This window comes from Strix aluco, chromosome W (genome assembly GCF_031877795.1).
Source record: "Strix aluco isolate bStrAlu1 chromosome W, bStrAlu1.hap1, whole genome shotgun sequence".
Lineage (NCBI taxonomy): Eukaryota > Metazoa > Chordata > Aves > Strigiformes > Strigidae > Strix > Strix aluco.
Window position 1 is genome coordinate 22871787 of NC_133970.1, and position 23951 is coordinate 22895737.

Sequence of the window (23951 nt, forward strand, 5' to 3'; positions counted from 1 at the left end):
AGCTGCTATAAGTATACTAGAAATTGCTAATGTACAGGGACCTGTAAAATAAGACATTTAGTTTTAATGTTAGACATCACTTATGTTTTACTAGCTTTTACTTTTTTTCCAGTATTTTTCCTGTATTTTACTGTAATGTATATAATTTCATTTATACTTTTTCCTAACTACCCTCTGTAGTCGTTACCCAGTTACCCACTTATAAGATGTTTTAAAACCTTTAACTCCTTGCCTAGCAAAGATAAGACAGACCTTGGACAGTCTGAAAAACTCCCTGAGTACATCCCTAATAGCAGGAACCTAAAGAAAACAAGGACCTAAGAAGACGCCAGTGTGGAGATAAGTGCTGAAAGCTGGAACAAACAGGAGCAGAAGGACGGATGAGGTCACTCTATGACCATATATGGACACAGGAAACCTAAAGTTCACTAGCGGACAGTGTGAGAAAGGCTGTGTGGACCCCTAAGGAGGGGAGAGGACCCTCACTCTATTTTTACTACGCATGCTCAGACTATGTAAATGAATTCTAAGAACCCATTAGCATAAGACTGCCTTTTCTAAGAAATCTGATGCATATGTATGCTTTTTGTGTATATTAGAGAGTTTTGTTAGTAAGGGTGGCACTTGTGGTGGAGTGATCCCCAGTGCTGCCCAGCGCTGCGAAAAAGAATACCTGCTGAACAGTTATACTCAATTCTGACTGTTGAGTGAAGCCCTTTGTTTCACTATGCTGGTATAAATTCAGCTGAGGCACCCTTCTGCACAAACTGCTGTACCTGTTGGATGTTTCCGTGAGCTGCCTTCTAGGCCTGGTTCTTATATTGGCCAATCCTGAGCACCGACTTAAAGGGTGCTTGACCCTCCCTAATCTGGGGACAGCTGCAACAAAGGCTTCATGCACCTTGGAGCCTTTTACAGGACTTTCCTTGTGTAGGACTTTTCTTTATCCAATTACTAGATAGTAGATCTGATATTATGTACTCTTTTTTTTAAAGGGGAACTGTTATGGCCCAGACTGGGAGCCCAGAGAGTCATAAAGGTTCTGTGATCCCCTTGGGTTAAATTAAGGTGAAATGACACCAAATGACCAGTTAAAATGTTTTACTTGCGGTAGAAAACAATTTAAACTTGGAAAAGGATAATAAGCAATGTGGTCTCTTATACATCTATAAGGAAGAAAAGAAAGGAAAGAAAAGAAAAAGAAAGGAGAGAAAGAGAGTCAAAGAAATCCAAATCACCACCCGTGGATCCAGCGTTGTCTCAGGTCTGGTAATCTTGGGTGGTGGGTGCACACACAGCAAAGTTTTCTGTCGCCTTTTAAGTTCATCTTATCAGCTGATTAGCATAGTAGACAAAGAGAGGCAGGTATTCCACAAACTCATTTCCATAAGTATGCATTGAGGGGGAGTGGGGCCCACCAACCCCCTCGTCCAATAGAGTTGGCGGTCACGATCTCCCCCAGTTTCCACAGACTTTTGCTGACATCATGCTTCTTGAGCAATTGTCCAGCAGGATGCTTACCTCTTATCAGTCCTTATCACCTCTTCAATGGTGAAGTCTAGCAAGGCCTGCATGGTATCAGGCTTACACAATGGAGCCAGTGATTAGTGGTCTTTGTGCTTGACAAGAAACTTTTGGTTTCACTCAGTCCATGTTTCCCCCCTTTGAGGCTTATCTAAGGAGTTTGTCAATACAACTGTAAGGGAGTGTTACAGAGGCTCTCAAATAAACAACCAATCACCAAAAATTAAAAATTTATTAACACAATTAACTAGCTCTCCGTAAATTGCAGGTTCGAATATCTGTGAGAGGAGAACAGAACAACTTCCTAGGGTTTAAGGAGCAACCCGAAATACATAACAAAGCACAACTCCTTAGGGTTTAAGCAACCCAAAACACAGAACAAAGCACCACTCCCTAGGGTTTAACGACATCCCAAAAAGCTCTATCACTCACCTAACAAGTGAGGGCTTTCAACCTCGAGGACCTGCTCAGGGCAGCATCCCGACCCAAGGCACCTCAAGGAGTTTCCTTGGGCAGCGTCCTGACCCAAGGGGAGAGTCCTCGACCGCAACATGATGCTCCAGGGGATGAGCTCCAAATGGCTCCCCCAAGGGACTCCATTTATACCCAGGCCGAATCTGACCTGTAGTCAATAGCGGCTCCCATTGGTCAAAGGCCCCAATTACCGCAAAGCCCTGAGAACAAAGGCAGTCAGGAGCTGATACCCTTCAGCAGCCAAGAAGCTACGTTTTCATTGGGTGGATACACCTGCCACAGGGAGTAGGGGCGTGCATCCTTCGATACGCTCCGCTCTTCCTTGGGTGACATTCCTTAGACTAATCACAAAGGCCACAGCTTGTCCTTGAGGTTTTCTGTCTATGAATGTTTGAGGCATTGCTTCCTTCAGTTCCTTACAGGAACTAGCATGATATTTTTATTGTTATGAGGTTGGCTGTCTTTCTGGCCCTTTTTAATTGTAGAGCATCCTCTTAAGTTTCATATGTAGTCTTCCCACTTGAACACCCTGGGATCCAGTACCTTTCCTCTTGCTGTGCTAACCCACCCACCAGATCTATCTGAGTTCTGGCACAAAAGATATTTGGTTTTGGCAGTCCTGTGACATCAGTGAGGTTCTTAAATGAAATCTGAGTCCTGGAACAGTGTTTAGACAATTTTTTAAAAAGGTCTGCCATGGATATGTTACTGAGCTGCTATTTGTCTGTTGATGATACTCAGCCTACCGTCTTTTTGTGGCTCCACTAGAAAATGATCTTGCAAGTCTCACCTGTGTGGTGAGTTGACTCCAGCTAGCAGTCAAGCACCACACAGCTGCTCGCTCACTGCAGTGAGATGGGGGAGATAATAGGAAGAACAAAAGCAAGAACAACTGGGTTGAGATAAAGACAGTTTAATAAGTGAAGGAAAGAGGAAAAAACAAGTTATACGAAGGCAGTCACTCACCACCTCTCACCAGCAGACCAGTGCCCAGGCACTCTCCAAGCAATGGCTACCTTGGAAGACCATTTTTTTATTGCTGAGCATGACATTATATGGTATGGAATATCCCTTTGGTCAGTTTGGGTCAGCTGTCTCAGCTGTGTCCCCTCCCAGCCTCTTCCCCACCCCCAGCCTACTCACTGGAGGGGCAAAGTGGGAAAAAGGCCTTGATGCTGTGCAAGCACTGTTCAGCAATAGCTAAAACATTAGTGTGTTGTTGTGGTGGGTTGACCTTGGCTGGCAGCCAGATGCCCACCCAGCCACTCTCTCACTCCCCCTCCTCAACAAGACAGGAGGAAAAAAGAGATGGAAAATCTCATGGGTCAAGATAAAGACAGGGAGATCACTTACCAATTACCATTATGGGCAAAACAGCCTCAACTTGGGGAAAATGAAATTTATTGCCAATTAAAATAGATTTGGGTAGTAAGAAACAAATTCAAAATTAAAACAACACCTTCTCCCCAACATTTATCCAAGGCTCAACTTCACTCCTTCATTCCCAACTCCTCTACCTCCTCCCCCTCAGCATCGCAGGACGGATGGGGAACGGGGGGTTGTGGTCAGTTCATAACAGTTCCTCTCTGCTGCTCCTTCCTCTTCACACTTTTTCTCTACTCCAGCATGGGTCCTCTCTGTAGGCTGCAGTCGTTCAGGGAATATCCACCTGCTCCACTGTGATCTCTCCATAGGCTGAAGGGGAATCTCTGCTCCAGCACCTGGAGCACCTCCTCCCCCTCCTTCTTCTCTGACCTTCGTGTCTGCAGGATTGTTTCTCATACTTTTTTTCCCTCAGTTCTCTCTGATGTGTAGCATTTTGCCCTTTCTTAAATATGTTTCACAGAGGTGCCACCAGCTTCTCTGATAGGCTCAGCATTGTCCAATGGTGGGTCTGTTTTGGAGCTGGCTGGCACCAGCTGTGTCCAGCACAGGACGGCTCCAATCTCTTCTCACAGACAGCATCCCTGCAGCCCTCCATCTGCCAAAACCTTGCCACATAAACCAAATACAGTTTTCAACACTGTTTTAGTCACAAATCCAAAACACAGCACCATATGGGCTGCTATGAAGAAAATTAACTCCACCTGAGTCAGACCCTGTACAACCTGGCATGTTTCTTCTGTTTGTTTTTGTTTGTTTGTTTGTTTGTTTGTTTCCGGTCCTTTTCTGCCGACACGGAAGTCTCGGACACAACTTAGACGACCAATGTGATCAAGTTGATGCCACTTTATTAAAGGCTACACAGCAATTTATACTCTATCACAGGCTTCACGCGCTGCTATCTTATTGCTAATAGGCTAAAGCTACTTGTTCACGTGCCCTTCTGCCCCCTATGATTGGTCCCGGTGTGGTGTCCACGCGATGCTCTCCCCCCAGGTAGACCCCCTGTTTTCGACATTCCAACATCTTTATCTCTTGGGCAGGAATGTAGTTTCTCAGGCCGTCTCGGCCTTGTTTATGTCCTTGAACACAGCTGCAGCTTGCTGTTACAGTGAGGCCCCTTGGTCTGGATCGCTCACAACATGTCCGTTGTTCTCCAGCAATGCCACAAATCCCCCTTTTTGTTTTTGAGCGATCCAGACCCCCCTTTGTTCCTGTGCTAAAAATTTTGCACCGACAGTCCTCTGCAGGGCCCTTTGCAGAAGGCTGATAAGGCAAGGCAACATTAAGAGCACAGTCACTACAATCAAAAGGACTACCCCTACAGTTTTGATTAACGTTTTCAACCAACCAGATAATCCCCAACCTTTAAACATCCTTGTCAGCCAGTCCAAGCCATCATCTTCTGTTAAGCGTTTGACTCCATCCTTCAATTGCTGAATGCTTTTAAAAATAGATTCTGAATGATCGGATAGATTCATACAACACATTCCTCCAAATTCAGCACAACCATGTCCTTGCGCTAGAAGCAAAAAATCAATCGCAGCTCTATTTTGTAATGTAGCACGTCTGACACTATCAACATCAGTTAAAAGACCACTTAAAGCCAAAGAAGTAGCATTAGTTTGTTTGCTAAGCCAGAACTGCAGTGGGCTCGGCCATGTATCCACAGGTATTTCTACCAAGCATGTAGAGAACGGATTTTCAGGGCTTGCGGTGGCGTTTGGTTGTGAGACCACCCATCCTTCACCCTGAGGCAGGTTCCAATACAGGCCGAACACACCGAGCAGGAACCCAGCGAGAGCTGGCATCTGTGAAAACACAAACATAACCCCTGCTCCAAGTTAATATCTCATTTGGTTTCTGTTTCATCTTTCTTAACTTCCTTTTTCCAGGGTCGCACCCATCGACTCAGAACCCATCTAGTGCCGGTATCGGTAATAACGCAGGCATAGCCTCGACCCGTCATTGTTAGTTCCACAGGTCCTTTCCACTCTCCTATAGCAACATCTTTGTACTGAGCAAAAGCACCATCTCCACACCGGCTTATATCAGATTTCAGACCCATACTGTGTATTACTACTGGTGGTTCCTCCCTATCACCTGTGAGCCGTAAGTAATTTAACACATACACCGCTTTTGCAAGTGGTTCTGCAGCAGCCAAGACCTCTCCCCCTTTTTGTTTTTGCAAAAGCGCTTTGAAAGTTTTGATGCGCTCTCTCCACTATGGCTTGCCCCGTGGGGGAATGTGGTATACCTGTGATGTGACGTATACCCCAGAGTTGACAAAAAAGAGCAAATTTTTGAGAGGTAGAGGCTGGTCCATTATCAGTTTCACGGGTCAATTGAACTAATTCCCCATATTCCCTGGGCGCATTCTGCCCTACCGCAATGGTAACTTCTCACAGCTTAGTGCTTTTCCACAGTTCAGTGTTGCAGCTGTCCGCTGTTTTTCCCTGCCACCTTGGCACAACTGAGCAGTTGCTTATCTATCTTCCAAGGCCTGTTCTTCATCAAACCCTAGCTATTGCTCAGAGGCTGTGTAAGGCTGACAGGCCAATGCCTCCCACATCTCCCCTTTCTTTGTTTTGCAGCAGCACCTGCAAGACTTATTTCGAGACTTTATCAATTAAGGGTTAGGCAAACTTCAAAAAACACAGCATACTTAAAATAGTTTCACAGAAAGCTAGAAACAATACAGCAGTTACAGTTACTAGGTAAAAAGAGTAGGCTAATTTCAGTACCCATAATTAGGGGATATAACTAAATACTACAAAATAAACAGTAAGGAAAATACGAAATAGCACACTTACTTAATGGGGTACTAACATTCAGATCCGCAATTGCTGGGGAACCCTGGATGCAGTGAGAATTTAGAGTGCCCTTCCTCGCAAACCGGAAATCCTACGCGATGCGTCCATCCGTAGGTGAGGCATCCAACATCGCTGCAAGCAGGTCCAGCCTCTAAATCAACAGGCCAAAATAACTGGCAATTTTCTTTGAGCGGAAACATCTGATTTCATCCTCCTGTTGGGTTCCACCCAGAGCCTGGCCACCACTCAAGGGGGAAAACCAAGGGAGTTTCTAATAAGGTTAAACACTTGAGTTCTTAATTCTTAATGTTGCTAAACAAAGGAACTTGAATACACACATTCTTACAGCATTTCATCCTTATTAATAACTACATTTTGTCTAAGCTACATCTTTCACTAGTGACTAGCAAGCCTATATATTTCATTAAGGAGTTGCAATTACTGTCAGCATTTTCTCTTAAAAGAGTTGGCAACTGTAGTGTGATTAAGGACAGAGATAGTGTATTTTGTCCTATTGCAGCAGCAAGCATTACCCATACATTCTGCTTAAATGATCAGTCGAAGAGACCGCAAACTGTTGGCACAGGGGCACCCACAGCACCCACAGCCGGCTCCTGAGTGTCCACCAAAAGCTGCCTCTCACGCCTCAGGTATGGTCGCACACACCTTGCCGGTAACCACCAGGGACCGTGACCTGTGGAGACACAAGCATAACCTCTTCCCCAGGTTATTAAAGGATATGGTCCTTCCCAGTTAGCACTTTCCAGGATTTTTGCTAACACTTGAGCCTTGCCCTGGACTTCTTGTTGATCTGGTATCTGCGACGAGAAGTGATGCAATATTGGTGGCACCTGTGAGGCAGGGGAAATGTTTAAAAAGTTCATGACATATAATGCCTTATTTAGCCTTTTGTGAGGTGTAGATTGATACCCTCCATCTCCCCCTTTTTGTTGTTGCAATAGATGCTTTAGCGTGCCATGCGTACGCTCCACAATGGCCTGTCCGGTCGGTGAGTGGGGAATGCCGGTCAGATGCTTGACTCCCCACTGTATGGCAGGACGCAAACACTGCTCCAGAAAAGGTATCAACAGACACATGTACATATTTTAACGTTCCAAATGCAGCGAAGTGAGTGACGTCAGATTGCCATAATTCTGAGGAGGTGAGTCCCCGAGGGTTGACACCACTAGCTGTTGAAGAGAGGGAGTCCTTCTGGTATTCAGGGCAAGTGGCAATGATGTCTTTAGCCTGACGCCTTGATAAAGAAAACTGGTTTTGTATTGCCCTGGCGTTTTGGTGGGGAAAAAAAAAAATGCATGTGAAAGCCGTGCTTGCTGTGTTTCTGAGATGGCATTAGCTGCACGGTGGAGATCTTGTTTTGCTTTCTCTTTACGTACTCTGGGTGATGTCAGTGAAGGATCTCTTGGCAGAATATCAAACAAGCTATGCAGATCATCATTAGTTAGGCCCAACAACAGCTGTATCCAATGTATGGTTCGTAACAGTTTCTGTAAATCATTTAAAGTCTTAACATCAGTTTTAAGTTTAACCTGTTGTGGGACAATGGTCTGTTCACAAATTCTCCACCCCAGGTACAGCCATGGTGATGATCTCTGTACCTTTTCAGTGCTATTTGTCACCCCATTTGAGATACTGAGTCTTTGGGTAAAGCAAGAGCCTTTTCCATGATCTCCTGTGTTTCTGCTGCTCTAAGGATGTCATCCATATAATGATATATAACAGCCTGGGGGACCTGCATTCTAACAGGGCTCAAAGCCTTTGCAACAAACCACTGACACATCGTGGGACTATTTTTTATGCCTTATGGTAAAACAACCCAGTGGTACCGTCTTGCAGGTTCACTAACATTAATACTGGGAACAGAAAAGGCAAATTTAGGTGCATCATCTGGATGCAAGGGAATGGAAAAAAAAATATCAATCCTTCAGATACAAGATGCCAGTTTCGGGGACTCATTGTTGGGGAAGGCATTCCTGGCTGTAACGTACCCATATCCTCCATGGCATCATTAATGCATCGGAGATCATGTAAAAGTCACCATTTACCACTTTTCTTTAAAATAACAAACACTGGGGAGTTCCAAGGACTCGTGGTAGGTACGAGATGTCCTGCACTTAATTGTTCCTGAACTAAATCATTAAGGTGGCACAACTTTTCCCTTGGCAAGGGCCACTGACCCACCCACACAGGTGATTCTGTTTTCCAGGTTAGTTTCAGGGTGGGTTTCAGGGTGGGCTGTGCTGCAGTGGCGATTAAGACAAATTTGATCCAATTTGAGTTCCCCATCGAGCCATACAGTCACGACCCCATGATGTAATAGGGGTTTCCAATATAAATGGATGAATATTTGCTACCTGGTTTTCTGGGCCCCTTACATGAATGAGATCTTTGCTTTGAAACGTTACAGCATGACCACCAACCCCGAAAAGCACTTGAGTTACCCGAGCTAACGGCCAATCTGCTCGCAGATATTACGGTCACATCCGTGCCAGTATCTAAAATGCCTGTCAGTTCAACAGATTCTTCTGCTTTGGTGTGGGTACATTTTATCAGAGGTCGACTTTGTCTCACTGTCGAAGCTCAAAATATTTGAGGAGTACCTGCTGATCCAAATCCTGAGTCACCCCGGCTTCTCAGCATACTATTAGGGGGAGCCGCAGTAAAATAAACAAGCTGAGCAATTTTTGACCCTTTTGTTACTGAACACGGGGGTCCAGGGGTCCAGGCCATAATTCTGATTTCCCCTTCATAATCGGCATCTATGACCTCTGGTAAAATGAACAACCCCTGTAAGGTTGTAGATGATCTTCTGACAATATCCCCTCAGGCAGATGGTACAAAGGTGCACTCTCCCCACAGAGTATGCACCTAAATTCAAGACAACAATTAACACAGAATTACTGCCTCCTGCTAGAGGAGATATTTCACCTGTGACACTTCAAACACTGAGCCCGAACAAACAGGCAGCACCGATGACCCAGCAGGCACTAGGACGCTCTGTCAGAGAACTCCACACTCCGCAGCTGCCGCTGGGCTGCGTCTCACACCCACAGAACAATCACACAAAGAGGCCTCTTACACTTATTATTCACACAACATAAAATGACAAATACTACAAACATCAAAACAGCGTTAAGAATATATAAAGCCATTGCTTATTGATTATGTGGTGTTGGCAGACAAGGGGCGCTGCATCCCAGTGTCAGCAGCTTCTGTAAAAACTGCCGCTTGTGGCGGGGGGGGGGGGGCCGAGAGCGCAGTGCTGGGCTCGGCCGCAGGCGGGGTAAGAGACTGAAGACTTTCTTAGTTTTCTCATTAGCATTATCATAAGCAAGCATATCAAGAAATTTAACTTTCATTTCATCATTTAAGTCAGGATTACCATTAATAGCAGCATGTAGTCTATCAGTAAATTTAGGCTAGGGCTCCGTGGGCCCCTGTCTTAATCCTGTAAATGCTGGCGCCGCTTTTTCATCCTGTACGGCTAAAACCGTTTTTAGGGCTAATTCTTGGGTTAATGTAACTCTTCCGGTTGAAACCCTGCTTGCCAGTCCGGGTTGGCAAAAGGGCCTGCGCCCATCAGCATCTGAGCTTGCACCCCATATAGAGGATCCCCTTGCTGACGGGGTGTGGCTGCCGCAGCCTCGCAGGCCACTTGCCAACGTTGGAGAAATTGCAATTGTTGGGAAGCTGTTAGTAAGGTTTGTATAATCATGCGCATGTCATAGGGAGTTAATAAATGTGCTGTAAAAATATGCTGGATTACTAAATTAGTATATGGTGATTTTAACCCATATTGTGTTACTGCTAATTTGGCCTCCTTAATCACTTTACAGTCTCAGGCCTCCCACTCATTGCCCTGTGGGGTTACTGTTACCGGGAACACCACAGGTCCCAGCTCGTTAAACTGCCCCTCTATTATCGCATCCCGAGTAACTCCCCGCCATCGATGTGCCGGATTACCATTACCACCCGCGCCTCCCAGTGCCCCCCCTCCCTTTGAGCCGACGATGGCCGCAGCCCGATTGCCACTGTTCCCCCTGACCGCCCCCCCCAGTGTCGGGGAAAAAGGGGTTAATCGGAAGAGGGGGAGGCGGCGGTGCCGTAGGAATAGGCTGAGCCGATTCCTTCATTCGCATTTCAAGTTGCTCTAGTTTTCTCGTTAGTTCTCGCAAGTGTGGATCTTGTAAACCATAACGAGATTGTTCCTGCACCGACCGGGGTGTCGGGGGCGAGGACGGGGGCAGGGCTGGGTCGGGGCCTTCCTCTGGCGAGGCGGCGGCGGCGGCGGGCGCGGGGTCGGGCGGGGGGCGGCGGGATCGGGGCGGGTCCGTGCGCTCCGGGGATTGATCTTTTGGGCTTGAGGGGGGGGAGTCGAGCTGTAGTAAACCTGTTGATTTTTGCTCTTGCCTTCCCTGCCGCACGGGTGCTGCGCGTGCAGCGTCCCCGTCCCTCCTTTTAGGAGCCGCCTTGGGGAACAGGGATCCCGCGAACGTCCCAGCAGTGGCGGAATCCTGAGCGCCAGCGCGTTCGGCCTCTGCTGACCAGGCAGCGAAAGCGGAGGCGGGGGTCTGCCGTTCTGCTTTCAGTTCTGTCAGAGTGTCTAGGACCAATCTCCACACGGTGGAGAGTTTCCCACTGTCTTTAGAACCTGAACTAATGTTGTTCCACAGTGCCGCGCCGATCTTTTCCCAAGTAGCTGCTTCAAAGGCTGCGCTCACTGAGGGGATTAGTCCGTGCTGCCGAGCCCACAACAGCACCCTCCTCAGGTTCCCCTGATAAGATAATCCTCTCTTAGAGAGTATATGTTGGAGGAGCTTAACTGACTTGCGGAAAAAAGAACTTTACAACTTTGGGGTTGTAAAGCAGGTATGTTTATTCAGCGCTGGGCGCACAGGGGATCGCTCCTCCACAAGCATGCGCGCCTTTCTGTAGTTATTCCCTTGCTTTTATGGTACAAAGTATTGTATATTCATAAGACACCTATACATATTCATAGCCTATCACCGCCTCCCCTTGCTTCTCATGGTAATTAGGTCTCCTCCCCTTGCGCCTGCGCATTGAGCTCCTCAAGTCCTGGGCAGTGGTCGTAAATTCCTGGGCGGGGGTCGTATAGATGAAGTATCTCCTCTTCCTCGCTGGTGAACTTTTCACCCAGTCGTTCTGCGCAGCCTCAGTCATTCCCTGTTCCCTGGCCAAACTGCCAGGCCAGTTTGCACCGGAATCCGGGGTAATCTTGCTGCTGACCCACACATCTTCAAGGCTTCTGCCCGGACCAGGAGATAGTAGCCTAGCAACACTATCAGCACCTGGTATGTCTCTGCACGTAGCCCTCCCTGCCTCTGCACGAGTCCCTCTGTCTTGTGCCGTCTAACTACAATTTGTTTGCATTCCCTGTCTCATAACCACTGCCGCTTCTTCTTTACCCAGCGCGGACCCCATCTCCTCCCCAGCCGCTCACCTGATCAGGGCGAGATTCCCACGATTGCGCGCGCGTCTTCCCAGGTGCCGGGGCAGCGCCTGCTACGGCTGATACTGCCCCCTCTGGGCCGTCTTCTCTTGCTCGGGAGAGCACCGACGGGAGGGTCCCGACTCCACTGTATTCAAATCTCACGTACTTTTCATAAGGCTCTTGTGGGTCCCTGTTCGGGCGCCACTTGCTGACGTGGAAGTCCCGGACACAACTTAGATGACCAATGTGATCAAGTTGATGCCACTTTATTACAGGATACACAGCAATTTATACACTATCACAAAGCTTCACGCGCTGCTATCTTATTGCTAATAGGCTAAAGCTACTTGTTCACACGCCCTTCTGCCCTCTATGATTGGTCCCGGTGTGGTGTCCACGTGCTGCTCTCCCACTAGGTAGGCATCCTGTTTTCAACAGTCCAACTTCTTTATCTTTTGCCCAGGAATGTAGTCTCTCAATCTATCTCGGCCTTGTTTATGTCCTTGAACACAGCTGCAGCCTGTTGTTACAGTGAGGCCCCTTGGTCTGGATCGCTCACAACGTGTTCATTGTTCTCCAGCGATTCCACACTTTTCCATCCTGGCATTGTCTTAAGTTGATTCAACTTAAGCTTCTCATTCTCCTTCCTTCCTAATTTCCTTGAATTGTATTCATAAAGTAAGCAGCCCTCAACATATAGTACTTGAAAGGCTACAGAGCAGCTTAAGTTCTGCTGCAGACTTTGTGTTTGGTCAGTCAAGAGGCCTGTTTATCATTGCAATGGATACTAGCAGAATCCACAGATAGTCACATCTCCAGTTAGTTGTGTTTCATTTTTACTTACAGCGAGAAAGTGATGAAGATGATGACGACGATGACCAAAGTAGTGATAGGGAAGATGGACCTCTAGAAGAGCAAATAGAACGCTTGCAGGAGAGAGTAGAATCAGCGCAGAGTGAACAGAAGAATCTCTTCCTTGTTATATTCCAGGTAATGATGGGTGATGTCTTTGCAGCATCATTTGTATCTTAATTATTTTCTTGGAGTGAGTACATGGGAAGGGGTAGATGGGCTTATTCTGGATAAGAATCAAAGAACTGCCTAACTCCCCTAAACAAGAATTGTTTCAGCATCAAGAGTCTGAGAAAACAAGCTGAACCAACATTCTATTTGTGTTCTTCTACAGCGTTTCATTATGTTGTTAACTGAACACTTAGTGCGCTGTGAAACTGGTGGGATTGATGTATTTACGCCTTGGTACAAAAGCTGTATAGAGAGGTTGCAGCAAATCTTCCTACAGGTAAGTTTCACTTCTTGTTTTGAAAGGCTTTGGGCAGCTGCTGGAAAGAAAAACTTACATGATTTGAGAGCTGAGCTTGGTCACTTATTTTTACCAACTCCATTAGAACAGACATAGCTGGCATCAGCAGTCTTTTTCAGGGAATAGTGTTAGTTTTGGCTGTGTCTGTCTGGTTTTGACCCCATCTTTGCTACAGACTTGCTAAATGACTGGAGGGTGAGCTCCTTGATTTGTTTCTTGCACTGTGAATATAGTGCAAAACAATATTAAGATGTGATTGTAAATGTAGCTGAGTTTTTCTTACTACATGTTATATTAAGCGTAGAGTCTTGAGAGAACAAGTATACCAAAATAAGTGCCTAACAAGTGGATGAAAATGTTTTAAATTTATGTATCTGATTATAATGGATAACTATTTAAAAACATAGTTTGGAACTCTTGGCTCTATATTAAATCTGGCAACAGATGTAAAAAGCTAGTTAAGTAACTGCCTGAAAGCATGTCCTGGTTTCGGCCAGGATAGAGTTAACTTTCCTTGGGTTGAGAGGGAGCACAACTAGAGGGCCAGGTCCGGATCCATCATTGGAGCATTCCATATCGTGTGACGTCATGCTCAGTATATAAGGAGATGTGTGCTCTCCCATGCCTCGTTTTGGTTTCCGGGTCAGCGTGGTGGGATTTTTCTGGTGCGGTCGGATCGCTGCTGGGGTAGGGGGGCGGGCTGTGTACCTGTCGCCATGCTCGGTAAGCCACTGCTGCGTTTTTACCCGTTTTAGACTTACTATTGTTACTGTTGGTTTTGTTACTAAATTTTTTTTATTCAACCTACGAATTTCTTCTTTTGTCCCTATTCCACTGGGGCGGGGGGGGGGGGGGGGGGGGACACGAGTAAACAACTGGCCACGTGGCAATTGCCTACCGGCTGAGTTCAAACTACAACAAAGCAACAGCCAGAAAATTATTTGTATTTACATGAACATAAATTGTGTTAGAGGATGGGAAGCTGCATAGGATTAATGGCATAATTCCCCCTATGGGTTAATCTCTACCCTGATCATAAAAATTACTTAATGCTAAAGCAAATGTTCTGAGTCCTAGCCTATCTGTGCAGTTGCCTCTACACACTATTCAGAATCAGGATTAGAACTGAGTAGCTACAGGGAACCCAGTACTTCTCAAAACAGGATTTCAATGTACACTCCATTCTTACAGTCAACAGTGATTAATGTGTTGTGGAAATTAGATGTGCTTGTTAGTTCTGTTGAAAACATTTGATCTGTGATATGTCTTGACTCTTCTGCCTGTTCTTGTGTATGAAGATGAATGAAAACAACAAAAGTTTATCTTTTTATCTGCAGCATCACCAGATAATTCAACAGTACATGGTGACCCTGGAGAACCTCCTGTTTACAGCTGAACTGGACCATCACATACTGGCTGTATTTCAGCAATTTTGTGCTCTGCAGGCCTGAGGATTTTCCTGTGTTGTTTTATCTGCAAGACTTAAAACCATTTTTCTTTAATGAGAGAAGCTCACCGTGGGGAAAGAGGAAAGTCTTTAATTCAGAACAGCTTTCATGTGTTCCTATATAAAGCAATATGGTACTCTAATAGTAACTGGTTTAGCATCATAAGTCTTATTAGCTATGACTGATAGAGGATTGGAATAATGTATGTACTCTTTTAATTTGTCTAATTTGGTTTGAATCTTTATTTTATGACAGTATTTTTGCTCCTTCCCTCTGTCATTTATATAACAATAACAAATAGGTCAAAAAATTACAAAATTGGTTACCTCTGACTGTTTGTTAAAGTAAATAAATTGCAGAAATGTGAAACAGGATTTGTGGATGTGGCAGAAATGCACCTCTTCAGTGAGCAGTTTGATAAAATCTTGGTAGTATGACACAAGAAAAATGACTTAACTCTAAGCGTGTGAAAATGAGCTTTCAGAATAGTCTAGAGCATGTGAGTTTGTCTGGCTAGATTATCACAGTTTGAAAGAATGTGGTTGACAAACAATTAAAAAATATTTTTTAAATGTATTGTCTGGTGTATTATTACAGTAGCTGCAAACAGCCAGTAGAGAAATTTCATGAACAATTTTTTAAGAGACTGATTCTTTTCCTAGTGTCTGAAAAAACATGAATAGCCCAAACACTGTTCCCAGCCAGTAAATAATTTAGACCAGTCAGAGGCAATCTGTCCTGAATGGGGCAGAGTTTTCACTTCAGTATAGCAAAGTACATAAACTTTGGATACCTTGCACACATGTTACTGAGGGTGTTTATCCTGTTATTTTGTTTTAGCTCCTTGGGCAGCTGAGCTTGCACTGCATTGGACCTATGGATCACCAATGATGCTAAAATCTTTTTTGATGTTGATTGTGGATAAACCAAGTGCCTATCTCCTGTGATCCAGTAACAACTGCTCCATGTCAGTTGAATTTGCTTGCTTTTTAATCTCTAAAACCTGAAGGCAGCGTCTGGCTCCCACACTTTCAAAGAGCATTTTAGAGCTGAATTAGGTGGGACTTTGCAAGAAACTTAAATTGGGGGCATGCAGTAGCCTTATCTTTTGTTTGATAAGTTTGAGTTATGCAAATAATATTACTTACATAAGCACTAAAGTGGTTGGTATCAGGGCAAGCAATAAGAAAGGCAGGGTGGAGGCATTATCTTAGGTGCTCGGTTCTCTGCAGTAATTCCAGTGTATTTACAAGCTGTTTACAGTCTCTGTCAGATAAGTGTTCATACTCAGTGGTATTCAATACCTGAACTAGAAAATGGTGAGCTTTGAAAGATTTAGTTCTGTAGTGGTTGCTTTTCCCCCCCAAATAAGTAACAAGTAATGCATAATCACTTTCATTCCTACATTAATCAATTGGCCTGATACACAAGTGCAGAAGGCAAAAATTAACAGTTTGAGCATAGATGTAAAGCTTTTGTGTGGTCTACAGCAATTGGGCACATCTTCAGAATCTTGAGTCTGCTACTTTTTTCTTTACCTGTTCTGTGTGATTTGACTAATTCCTCCACTCTTCTAGAGTCAACCTTAATGTGTTTGTAAATTTGTTTTATACAAAGTGTCTGTCAGCAGAGACACTTGCTTCAGTCAATGTCACGGATGCCCCCTCTCTGACTGAGTGAACAATACGTTGGTTCAGGCATCACCGACATGTAGACCTGACTGAAATCAGCCCTGCTGTGCAAACCTTGAAAATTGTGCAAGGCCATATCTTCTCAGGAACTAAGGAATCTAGGCCACATCTTATCAGGAGCTAACAGTACCAGCTTGAGCTGGGACTAGACAGAAATACAACTGGTACAGCTGCACTCCTGCACATACACCAAAGGGGGGGGTTGACTATGAGTCAATCACTTTACGCTATAAATACCTGTAGCCCCCTCAAGCCCATTGAGCAATCCTGTACAGCAGCAGGTGGCATGGCGGTTATCTCCCCCTTGAGCAGGAACGCCTCTCAAGGTTACTCCTTACCCGACATCTGATATCTATAACGAAGTAAGTGACATTTTACATTAGGCCTAAAATTATATTGTAGGCTAGTGACATTTATATATCCAGATATAGCTTAATTATTAGAAGTGTAGTAAGTAGTAGAGTGTTTGATGGCCATCTAATCACCATCTAAATTATTAAATCATCATTTAAATCATTGTCAAATCACTGTTTAATTACCATTCAATTATTTCTTAATCACCATTTAATTTTCATTCAATCATTGATCACTTATCATTTGATCATTGTTTAATCATTAATAAAACCCTGTTAGTTAACCCCACAATGATCACTTCTCTCAGTAATTCACCTGTGACAAAAATTGGTGTAGTTGGCAGGATGGCAGATTCAATCACTGACTATTTACAGAGGCGTGGAGTTAACCCTTCACCAAGATTTTCAGATGATTTGGTGCATGAAAAGTGGGACAACTGGAATAAGATAAAAGAACAGTTAAACCTCATAAGAAGGAAACTGAAAGATAAGAGAATAACAATATACAAGATGTTGAAAAAGTATTTAGAAGCAACATGTCAGTATAAGAAATGTAAAGAAAAGGAAATGTGAATATTAGAAGATGGTTGAACAAAGAAAGCGACAAAAAATGCTGTTATCTCTTCAAATAGAACAATTGCAGAAAAAACTGAGGGAGGAAAAAAAAATGCAGGAAGGTAGAGGATAAACTAGAACTCATGATAATTTGGGCCCCCAACCCCCCAGATCCTCTAAAAATTTGTAATCTAATAGTTTCCCTGGAAGATTGGGATGGAGATATTTGGGAAGACCCTGACCAAGAATTTAATGATGAGATTGAATCAGAATTTAAGGTAGCCCATATTATTTAAACTGCGGTATCTGCCAGACCTCAAGGGGGGAAGCAGAGAAATAGCATAAAGACCATTCCATGAGGCCCCTTTCAACTGGCCAAACTGCATGAAAAATATGGGTGGAAGCCTGGTGAAAATGAGACTGAATATCTGTGGCATGTCTCCTTAACTGGAGGAGACTGCATTATGTTAGATCAAGGCAAAGTGGATGGTTTTTTGGGACCAGGAGTGTTCCTGAATGAGGGACCAGCCCCTAACATTGAACCACACTGTTACACGCTGAGTAACGTATTGGGCAGGGGACATACACCCTCGGGATAGAGGGGAGCCCACTGATATAACAATAAGCTCATTAAGTGAACTTTCTACTGACAGTACAGAAGCAGCCTGCCTTCAGGCTATGACTGACAGGGATGCACATGGTGATTGCACTATCTCTGCCCCTGTTGGTCCCCAAGCCATGAGACCACTGATAAGGTGAGACCCTGATGTTTTAAAATCGTACCTCATTGCAAGAAGGAATTAAATAAGACAAAACATAGAACATAACTATCAGGAGGGTCAGGACAGCCAATCCTGTCTCCAACCCATCCTGACCTGGGCAGACTTGATGTAATTGTAAATGTCGAGGTTTAAACCCTGCCAGAAGGCAAACACCACGCTCTCATGCCACTCACTCACCCTTCCCTGCCTGGGGGATGGGAGAGCAAATTGGAGGGGTAAAGGTAAGGTGACTCGTAGGTTGAGATTAAAACAGTTTAATAATTGAAATAAAATATAACAATAATAGAAAATGCAAATGAGTAATGCACAATGTGATTACTCACCACCTGTTGACTGATACACAGCCTTTTCCTGGCTAGCGGTCCTGGAGAAGCCAAGATCCCGAAACCACAATCCTGGAAGTGAGAGACAGCCCCCCCTTCCTGGTCAACCCTCCTCTATATACTGAGCATGATGTTACATGATATGGAATATTTCATTGGCCACTTTGGGTCCGGTGCTCTGACTCTGCTCCCTCCCAGCTTCTTGTACACCTGTACATGGGCAGGGCATGAGGAGCTGGAAAGTCCTTGATCTCTTAGCAACAACTGAAAACATCAGTGCATTATCAACATTCTTCTCCTACCAAATCCTATATTGAATCCAAAACACAGCACTATTCTAGCTACTAAGAAGAAAAATTAACCCTATCCCAGTCAAAACCAGGACAGTATCCACCCCTTATTCCATACCATTTACGTTATGTTTAGGTTCCATGTTTCCCAATACATTCTAAGTAATCACCATCCCTTTCCGTGGTTTCTGATGTATACACACAGATATCATTCCCTTAATCTATGGGCCATCTCTCCAAAATGCATAGTGAGTTCATTTAGTCCATAAATTTGGGTTTGTTCTGTCATGACAGTCTTTTAAGGCAGGAGGGGTGATGCAGAGTTGGCTCAGTTGGTGGAGTGGGTGACCTTGGTCACATCAGGGGAATGGTGTGTAGTCTCTGCTACATTTGGAGCTCATAGCTGATGTATCTGTCATGGTCCATGCTCATGGTCTGCAGCCTGAAGATGTCAATCTCGAGGAAGTTGCTGGCCACCAATTGCTGAAATCAGTCCTGACTCTATTAAAGTATATTTTTTATTAATGTGATGCCATTAGTATAATATATATCAACCATAGTGATGATGATAAGCAATACCAACAGGGTTATTTAGCAATTAACATCATACAATTCAATTCATTGGCTATTTTCACCTAAAATCAAATCCCCTTGAAGTACACATCAGACTTCCCCATCCTTCTGCATTACCTACCAAGTGCACCAGGTCCTTGGGCAAAAGTAATCCCACAAATGGGTTTACCTTTACCTGAGGCAGGAATAACCCAGACTGTCTTCCCCGGCATATTTTTAATGGGCACTACAGGGACCCATCTACAGAACATAGAAGGTTTGACTGGGCAGGTTGAGCCTGACTGACAGATCCCCTCCTAGCGTTGACTAACCAGGTGGCTTTTGCTAAATGTGTAGCCCAATGTTTGAAAGTTCCATCACCCATTGCTCTCAGTGCAGTTTTTAGCAACCCGTTGTACCGCTCAATTTTCCCAGAGGCTGGTGCATGATAGGGGATGTGATATACCCACTCAATGCCATGTTCTTTGGCCCAAGTGTCTATGAGGTTGTTTTGGAAATAAGTTCCATTTTCTGATGCAATTCTTTCTGGCGTGCCATGCTGCCACAAGACTTGCTTTTCAAGGCCCAGAATAGTATTCCGGGTGGTGGTATGGGGCACAGCATAAGTTTCCAGCCATCTGGTGGTTGCTTCCATCATTGTAAGTACAAAGTGTTTGCCATGCCGAGTTTGTGGGAGTATGATATAATCAATCTGCCCGGCCTCCCCATACCTATATTTTAACCATTGTCCTCTATACCAAAGGGATTTTGACCGTTTGGCTTGCTTGAGCGCAGCACATGTCTCATGTTCATGGATAACCTGTGCCAGTGTCCATGGTTAAATCCACCCCTCAGTCACGAGCCCATCTATATGTTGCATCTCTTCCCTGATGGCCTGAGGAGTCATGGGCCCAGCAAGATGTAAATTGTTCACCCTTAATTTGCCAGTCCAGATCCACTTGAGACACCTTAATCTTAGCAGCTTGATCCACCTGTTAGTTGTTTTGATGTTCTTTGGTGGTGTGACTCTTGGGTACATGAGCATCTATGTGACGTACTTTCACAACCAGATTCTCTACCCGAGCAGCAATATCTTGCCATAATTCAGCAGCCCAGATGGTTTTGCCTCTGTGCTGCCAGTTGCTCCGTTTCCACTGCTGTAACCACCCCCACAGCACATTTTCCACCATCCATGAGTCAGTATAGAGGTAGAGCACTGGCCACTTTTCTCGCTCAAAAATATTCAAGACCAGCTGGATGGCTTTCACCTCTGCGAACTGACTCGATTCACCTTCTCCTTCAGCAGCTTCTGCGACTTGTCATGTGGGGCTCCACACAGCTGCCTTCCACCTTCGATGTTTCCCCACAATGCGACAGGACCCGTCGGTAAACAGGGCATATCGCTTCTCATTATCCAGTAGTTTATTATATGGTGGGGCCTCTTCAGCACGTGTTACCTCTTCCTCTGGCGCCATTCCAAAATCTTTGCCTTGTGGCCAATTTCTGATCACTTCCAGTATTCCTGGACAGCTGGGGCTCCCTATTCAAGCCTATTGTGTGATCAGTGTAACCTACTTACTCCACATGGCATCAGTTGCATGGTGTGTAGAGGGGACCCTCCCTTTGAACATCCAGCCCAGCACCAGCAGTCGGGGTGCCAGGAGGAGCTGTGCTTCAGTACCAATCACCTCTGAATTAGCTTGGACCCCTTCGTATGCTGCCAATATCTCTTTTTCAGTTGGAGTATAGTGGGCTTCATATCCCCTATATCCCCGACTCCAAAACCCCAGGGGTCGGTCTTGGGTCTCTGTGCCAGATAGGTTCATTCTCCCCTGCTGTGGTGTAGAGCACATTTTTAACATTTTGTCCTGTCCAAACTGGCCCAAGTGCTACTGTATGAACTATTTTGTGTTTAATTTGTTCAAAGGCTTGTTGTTTCTCAGGGCCCCATGTAAAATCATTCTTTTTCTGGGTCACTTGATAGAGAGGGCTTGCAATCTGACTGTAATTTGGAATGTGCATTCTTCAAAAGCCCACAATGACTAAGAAAGCTTGCATTTCGTTTTCACTAGTTGATGGGGACATAGCTGCTATTTTGTTGATCATATCCATTGGGATCTGACGACGCCCGTCTTGCCATTTCACTCCTAAAAACTGGATCTCCTGTGCAAGTCTCTTGACCTTATTTTGTTTTATGGCAAAAATGGTTTTCAGAAGGATTTGGATTATTTTCTTCCCTTTCCCAAAAACTTCTTCTGCTGTATTACCCCATATGATGATTTCATCAATGTATTGCAGGTATTCCAGAGCTTCACCCTGTTCCAGTGCAGTCTCGATCAGTCCATGGTGAATGGTGGGGCTGTGTTTCCACCCCTGGGGCAGTTGATTCCAGATGTACTGGATGCCCCTCCAAGTAAAAGGAAACTGTGGCCTGCACTCTGCTGCCAGAGGGATGGAGAAGAACACAGCATTATCAATTGTCGCGTACCACTTGGCTGCCTTTGACTCCAGTTCGTATTGAAGCTCTAGCATGTCTGGCACTGCAGCACTCAGCGGTGGTGTGACTTCATTCAGGCCACGATAGTCTACTGTCAATCTCCACTCTCCATTAGACTTTCGCACTGGCCATATGGGGCTGTTAAAGGGTGAATGAGTCTTGCTGATGACTCCTTGGCTGTCTAGTCAGCAAATCAGTTTATGGATAAGTATAACAGAGTTTCGGTTGGTGCAATATTGAAGTGCTAAGGCTTGGACAACAGGCCCAAGCCAGAGTTGGCCTATAGATGAATCCTGTATATTTTATAACTGATAACCATTGTGCTAGTAGGTATTGTATGAGGTTATAAAAAACCACCTATGCTGATATAAAAAGTGCTAAAGTGTGAAGTACTGAAGCCTGAACAACAGGCCCCAAGCCGAAGCTGCTAAATTAGTATGTAGTCATTCGCGAAATATGTGTGCTCATTAATGAAAGATGTAGCTTAGAGATCATAAAGCGTGTCTATCCAGAATATATCTTTATTCTTCTTTGTGTAGGGGCAAGTTAACAAGGCCATGGAGCCAGCTGTCTGTCCTTGTGACCAGATGTGTGACCTTGCTCATAAATAAAGTAGATAAGCAGGGAAACTCCCTCAGCTTCCCCCTTGAGCCCTGGCCAGGCTCTGGGGGAATCTAATGTGAGAGTGAAACCAGATGTTTCCGCTCAAAACAAAGGTGTCAGTTATTCTGGCTTGCTGATATTTAGTATATAAGTCTGGACCCACTTGCAGTGACTTTGGATGCCTCACCTACAGATGGATGCACACGTAGGACTTCCCGCTTGCCGGGACAGGCTCTCCAAATCCTCGCTGTAACCGGGGATCCCCAGTGTTTGCGGATCTGGATGATGGTAACGTATGCAAGTGGTGATGGATCTTTCTTAATCACTATTCTCTCTCTCTCAGGTAGTAATGATTTGATGCATTACCCTGTATTTTCCTATTTGTTTGCTTTAAGTGCACTATTCTGTCTTTTCTTACTGTACGTTTTCTGTATTACTCTGTTACATTATTTAGTTATCCCCAGTAAAATATGCCTACTTTTTTCACTCTGGTGTCCGAGTTTAATTGGTATCCTTAATCAGCAAAACAGATATTGCTGTCAGTGAACTGTTGTAGTAGTGATCGGCACCTGTTGTTCTTCAGCCCTCAGCAATCCCACAACAGAAGGGTCCTCTGAGAGACTGGGCAAAGCAGACAGCTGTTTGATTCCCTCCATCTCTAAGGCCACTATACCAAAAGCCCACAGGTTCCCTTTTGGGTCCATGAAATACCCTCTCCTGAGATAATCTATACCAAGAATGCATGGCGTTTCTGGGCCAGTCACAATGGGGCACTTTTCCCACTCATTCCCACTTAGGCTCACCTCAGCCTCCAATACAGTCAGCTGTTGAGACCCCCCTGTCACTCCTGTAATGCAAATGGGTTCTGGCCCTTTAAAATTTGAATGGCATTAGGGGGCATTGGGCACCAGTGTCCACTAGAGCCTTATACTGCTGGGGGTCAGATGTGCCAGGTCATCGAATCCACATGGGCCAATAAACTCGGTTGTCCCTGTCCTCCACCTGGCTGGAGGCAGGGCCCCTCTAATGTTGGTCATAGTATTTGTTATCGACAAATGGGTTATTGTGGTATGCACGGGTCTCAGTCTCATCTTCGTTACTCACTTCTTGTTGAATACTAATCAGTTCTTCTCATAGGATCAAGAACAAAGTCAACCTTTCTGCTCTGTTTGGACAACTGATTAGTGGAAACTTGAGCAGCATTTCTCCTGAAAGAACCCCTATTTTTAGTTGTTCTTTCTTCCAACTCACGTAACCGCTCTTCTAGGAGGTAGGTAGGTTTCCCATTCTATTTTCTCATGTCTTCTCCATGGCCACGCAAGTTATACCACAGTTTCCCTCTTGGTGTATACTGTTTCTCTTGAGTAGGGGAACGCTTGCTCCTAATAGCTGAGATATTCTTCTGTACAGGTGGAGGGTGGAACTTATCCTCGAATTGCTGGAACTCTCAGGACAGTTTCTCCATATGTTTCTCCAGGATGTTGGCACTTACTCCACAGCTGAGATGCAGGCCCATAGCGAAGAAGAGAGACTTTGAATTGCCAGAGTTGAGTAGCCACTTCATTCACGGTTGGTGCCTCATCATCTCCTCCTAAATCTAGAACCTCCAATGAGTTGGCATACAATGATGGTGCGCTCCGTACAACATTCCACCACATGGCTCGTCCATACTGGATGTCATCTGGGTCTTCAGATAACCGTGCATTGGTCATATCATAATAAATCACCTCCCGCACATCTAGTTCCCTCAGGTACTGGATACCTTTCTCTATATTGACCCACTTGCCTGGATTACATACAATCTCTTCCTTGTAGGGATACCTTTCCCTCACACCTGACAAGAGCCACCTCCAGAGGCTGTGGGTTTGC

At 44.9% G+C, this 23951-nt stretch overlaps 1 protein-coding gene across 4 annotated transcripts in view; it reads left to right on the plus strand.

Moving 5' to 3' along the window:
- Nucleotides 1-15008, plus strand: part of LOC141917557 (nuclear cap-binding protein subunit 1-like) — a 92175-nt gene extending 77167 nt beyond the window's left edge. For 3 of the 4 annotated variants that reach the window (XM_074810827.1, XM_074810828.1, XM_074810829.1), the window contains 3 exons: nt 12514-12657; nt 12854-12967; nt 14326-15008. In XM_074810827.1, the coding sequence (XP_074666928.1) occupies nt 12514-12657; nt 12854-12967; nt 14326-14439 (372 nt within the window). In that variant the 3' untranslated portion in view covers nt 14440-15008. Of the gene's footprint in view, nt 1-236; nt 362-12513; nt 12658-12853; nt 12968-14325 lie in introns of those variants that run through there. The other variant, XM_074810830.1, reaches the window with a different exon arrangement.
- Nucleotides 15009-23951: the final 8943 nt, after the last annotated feature.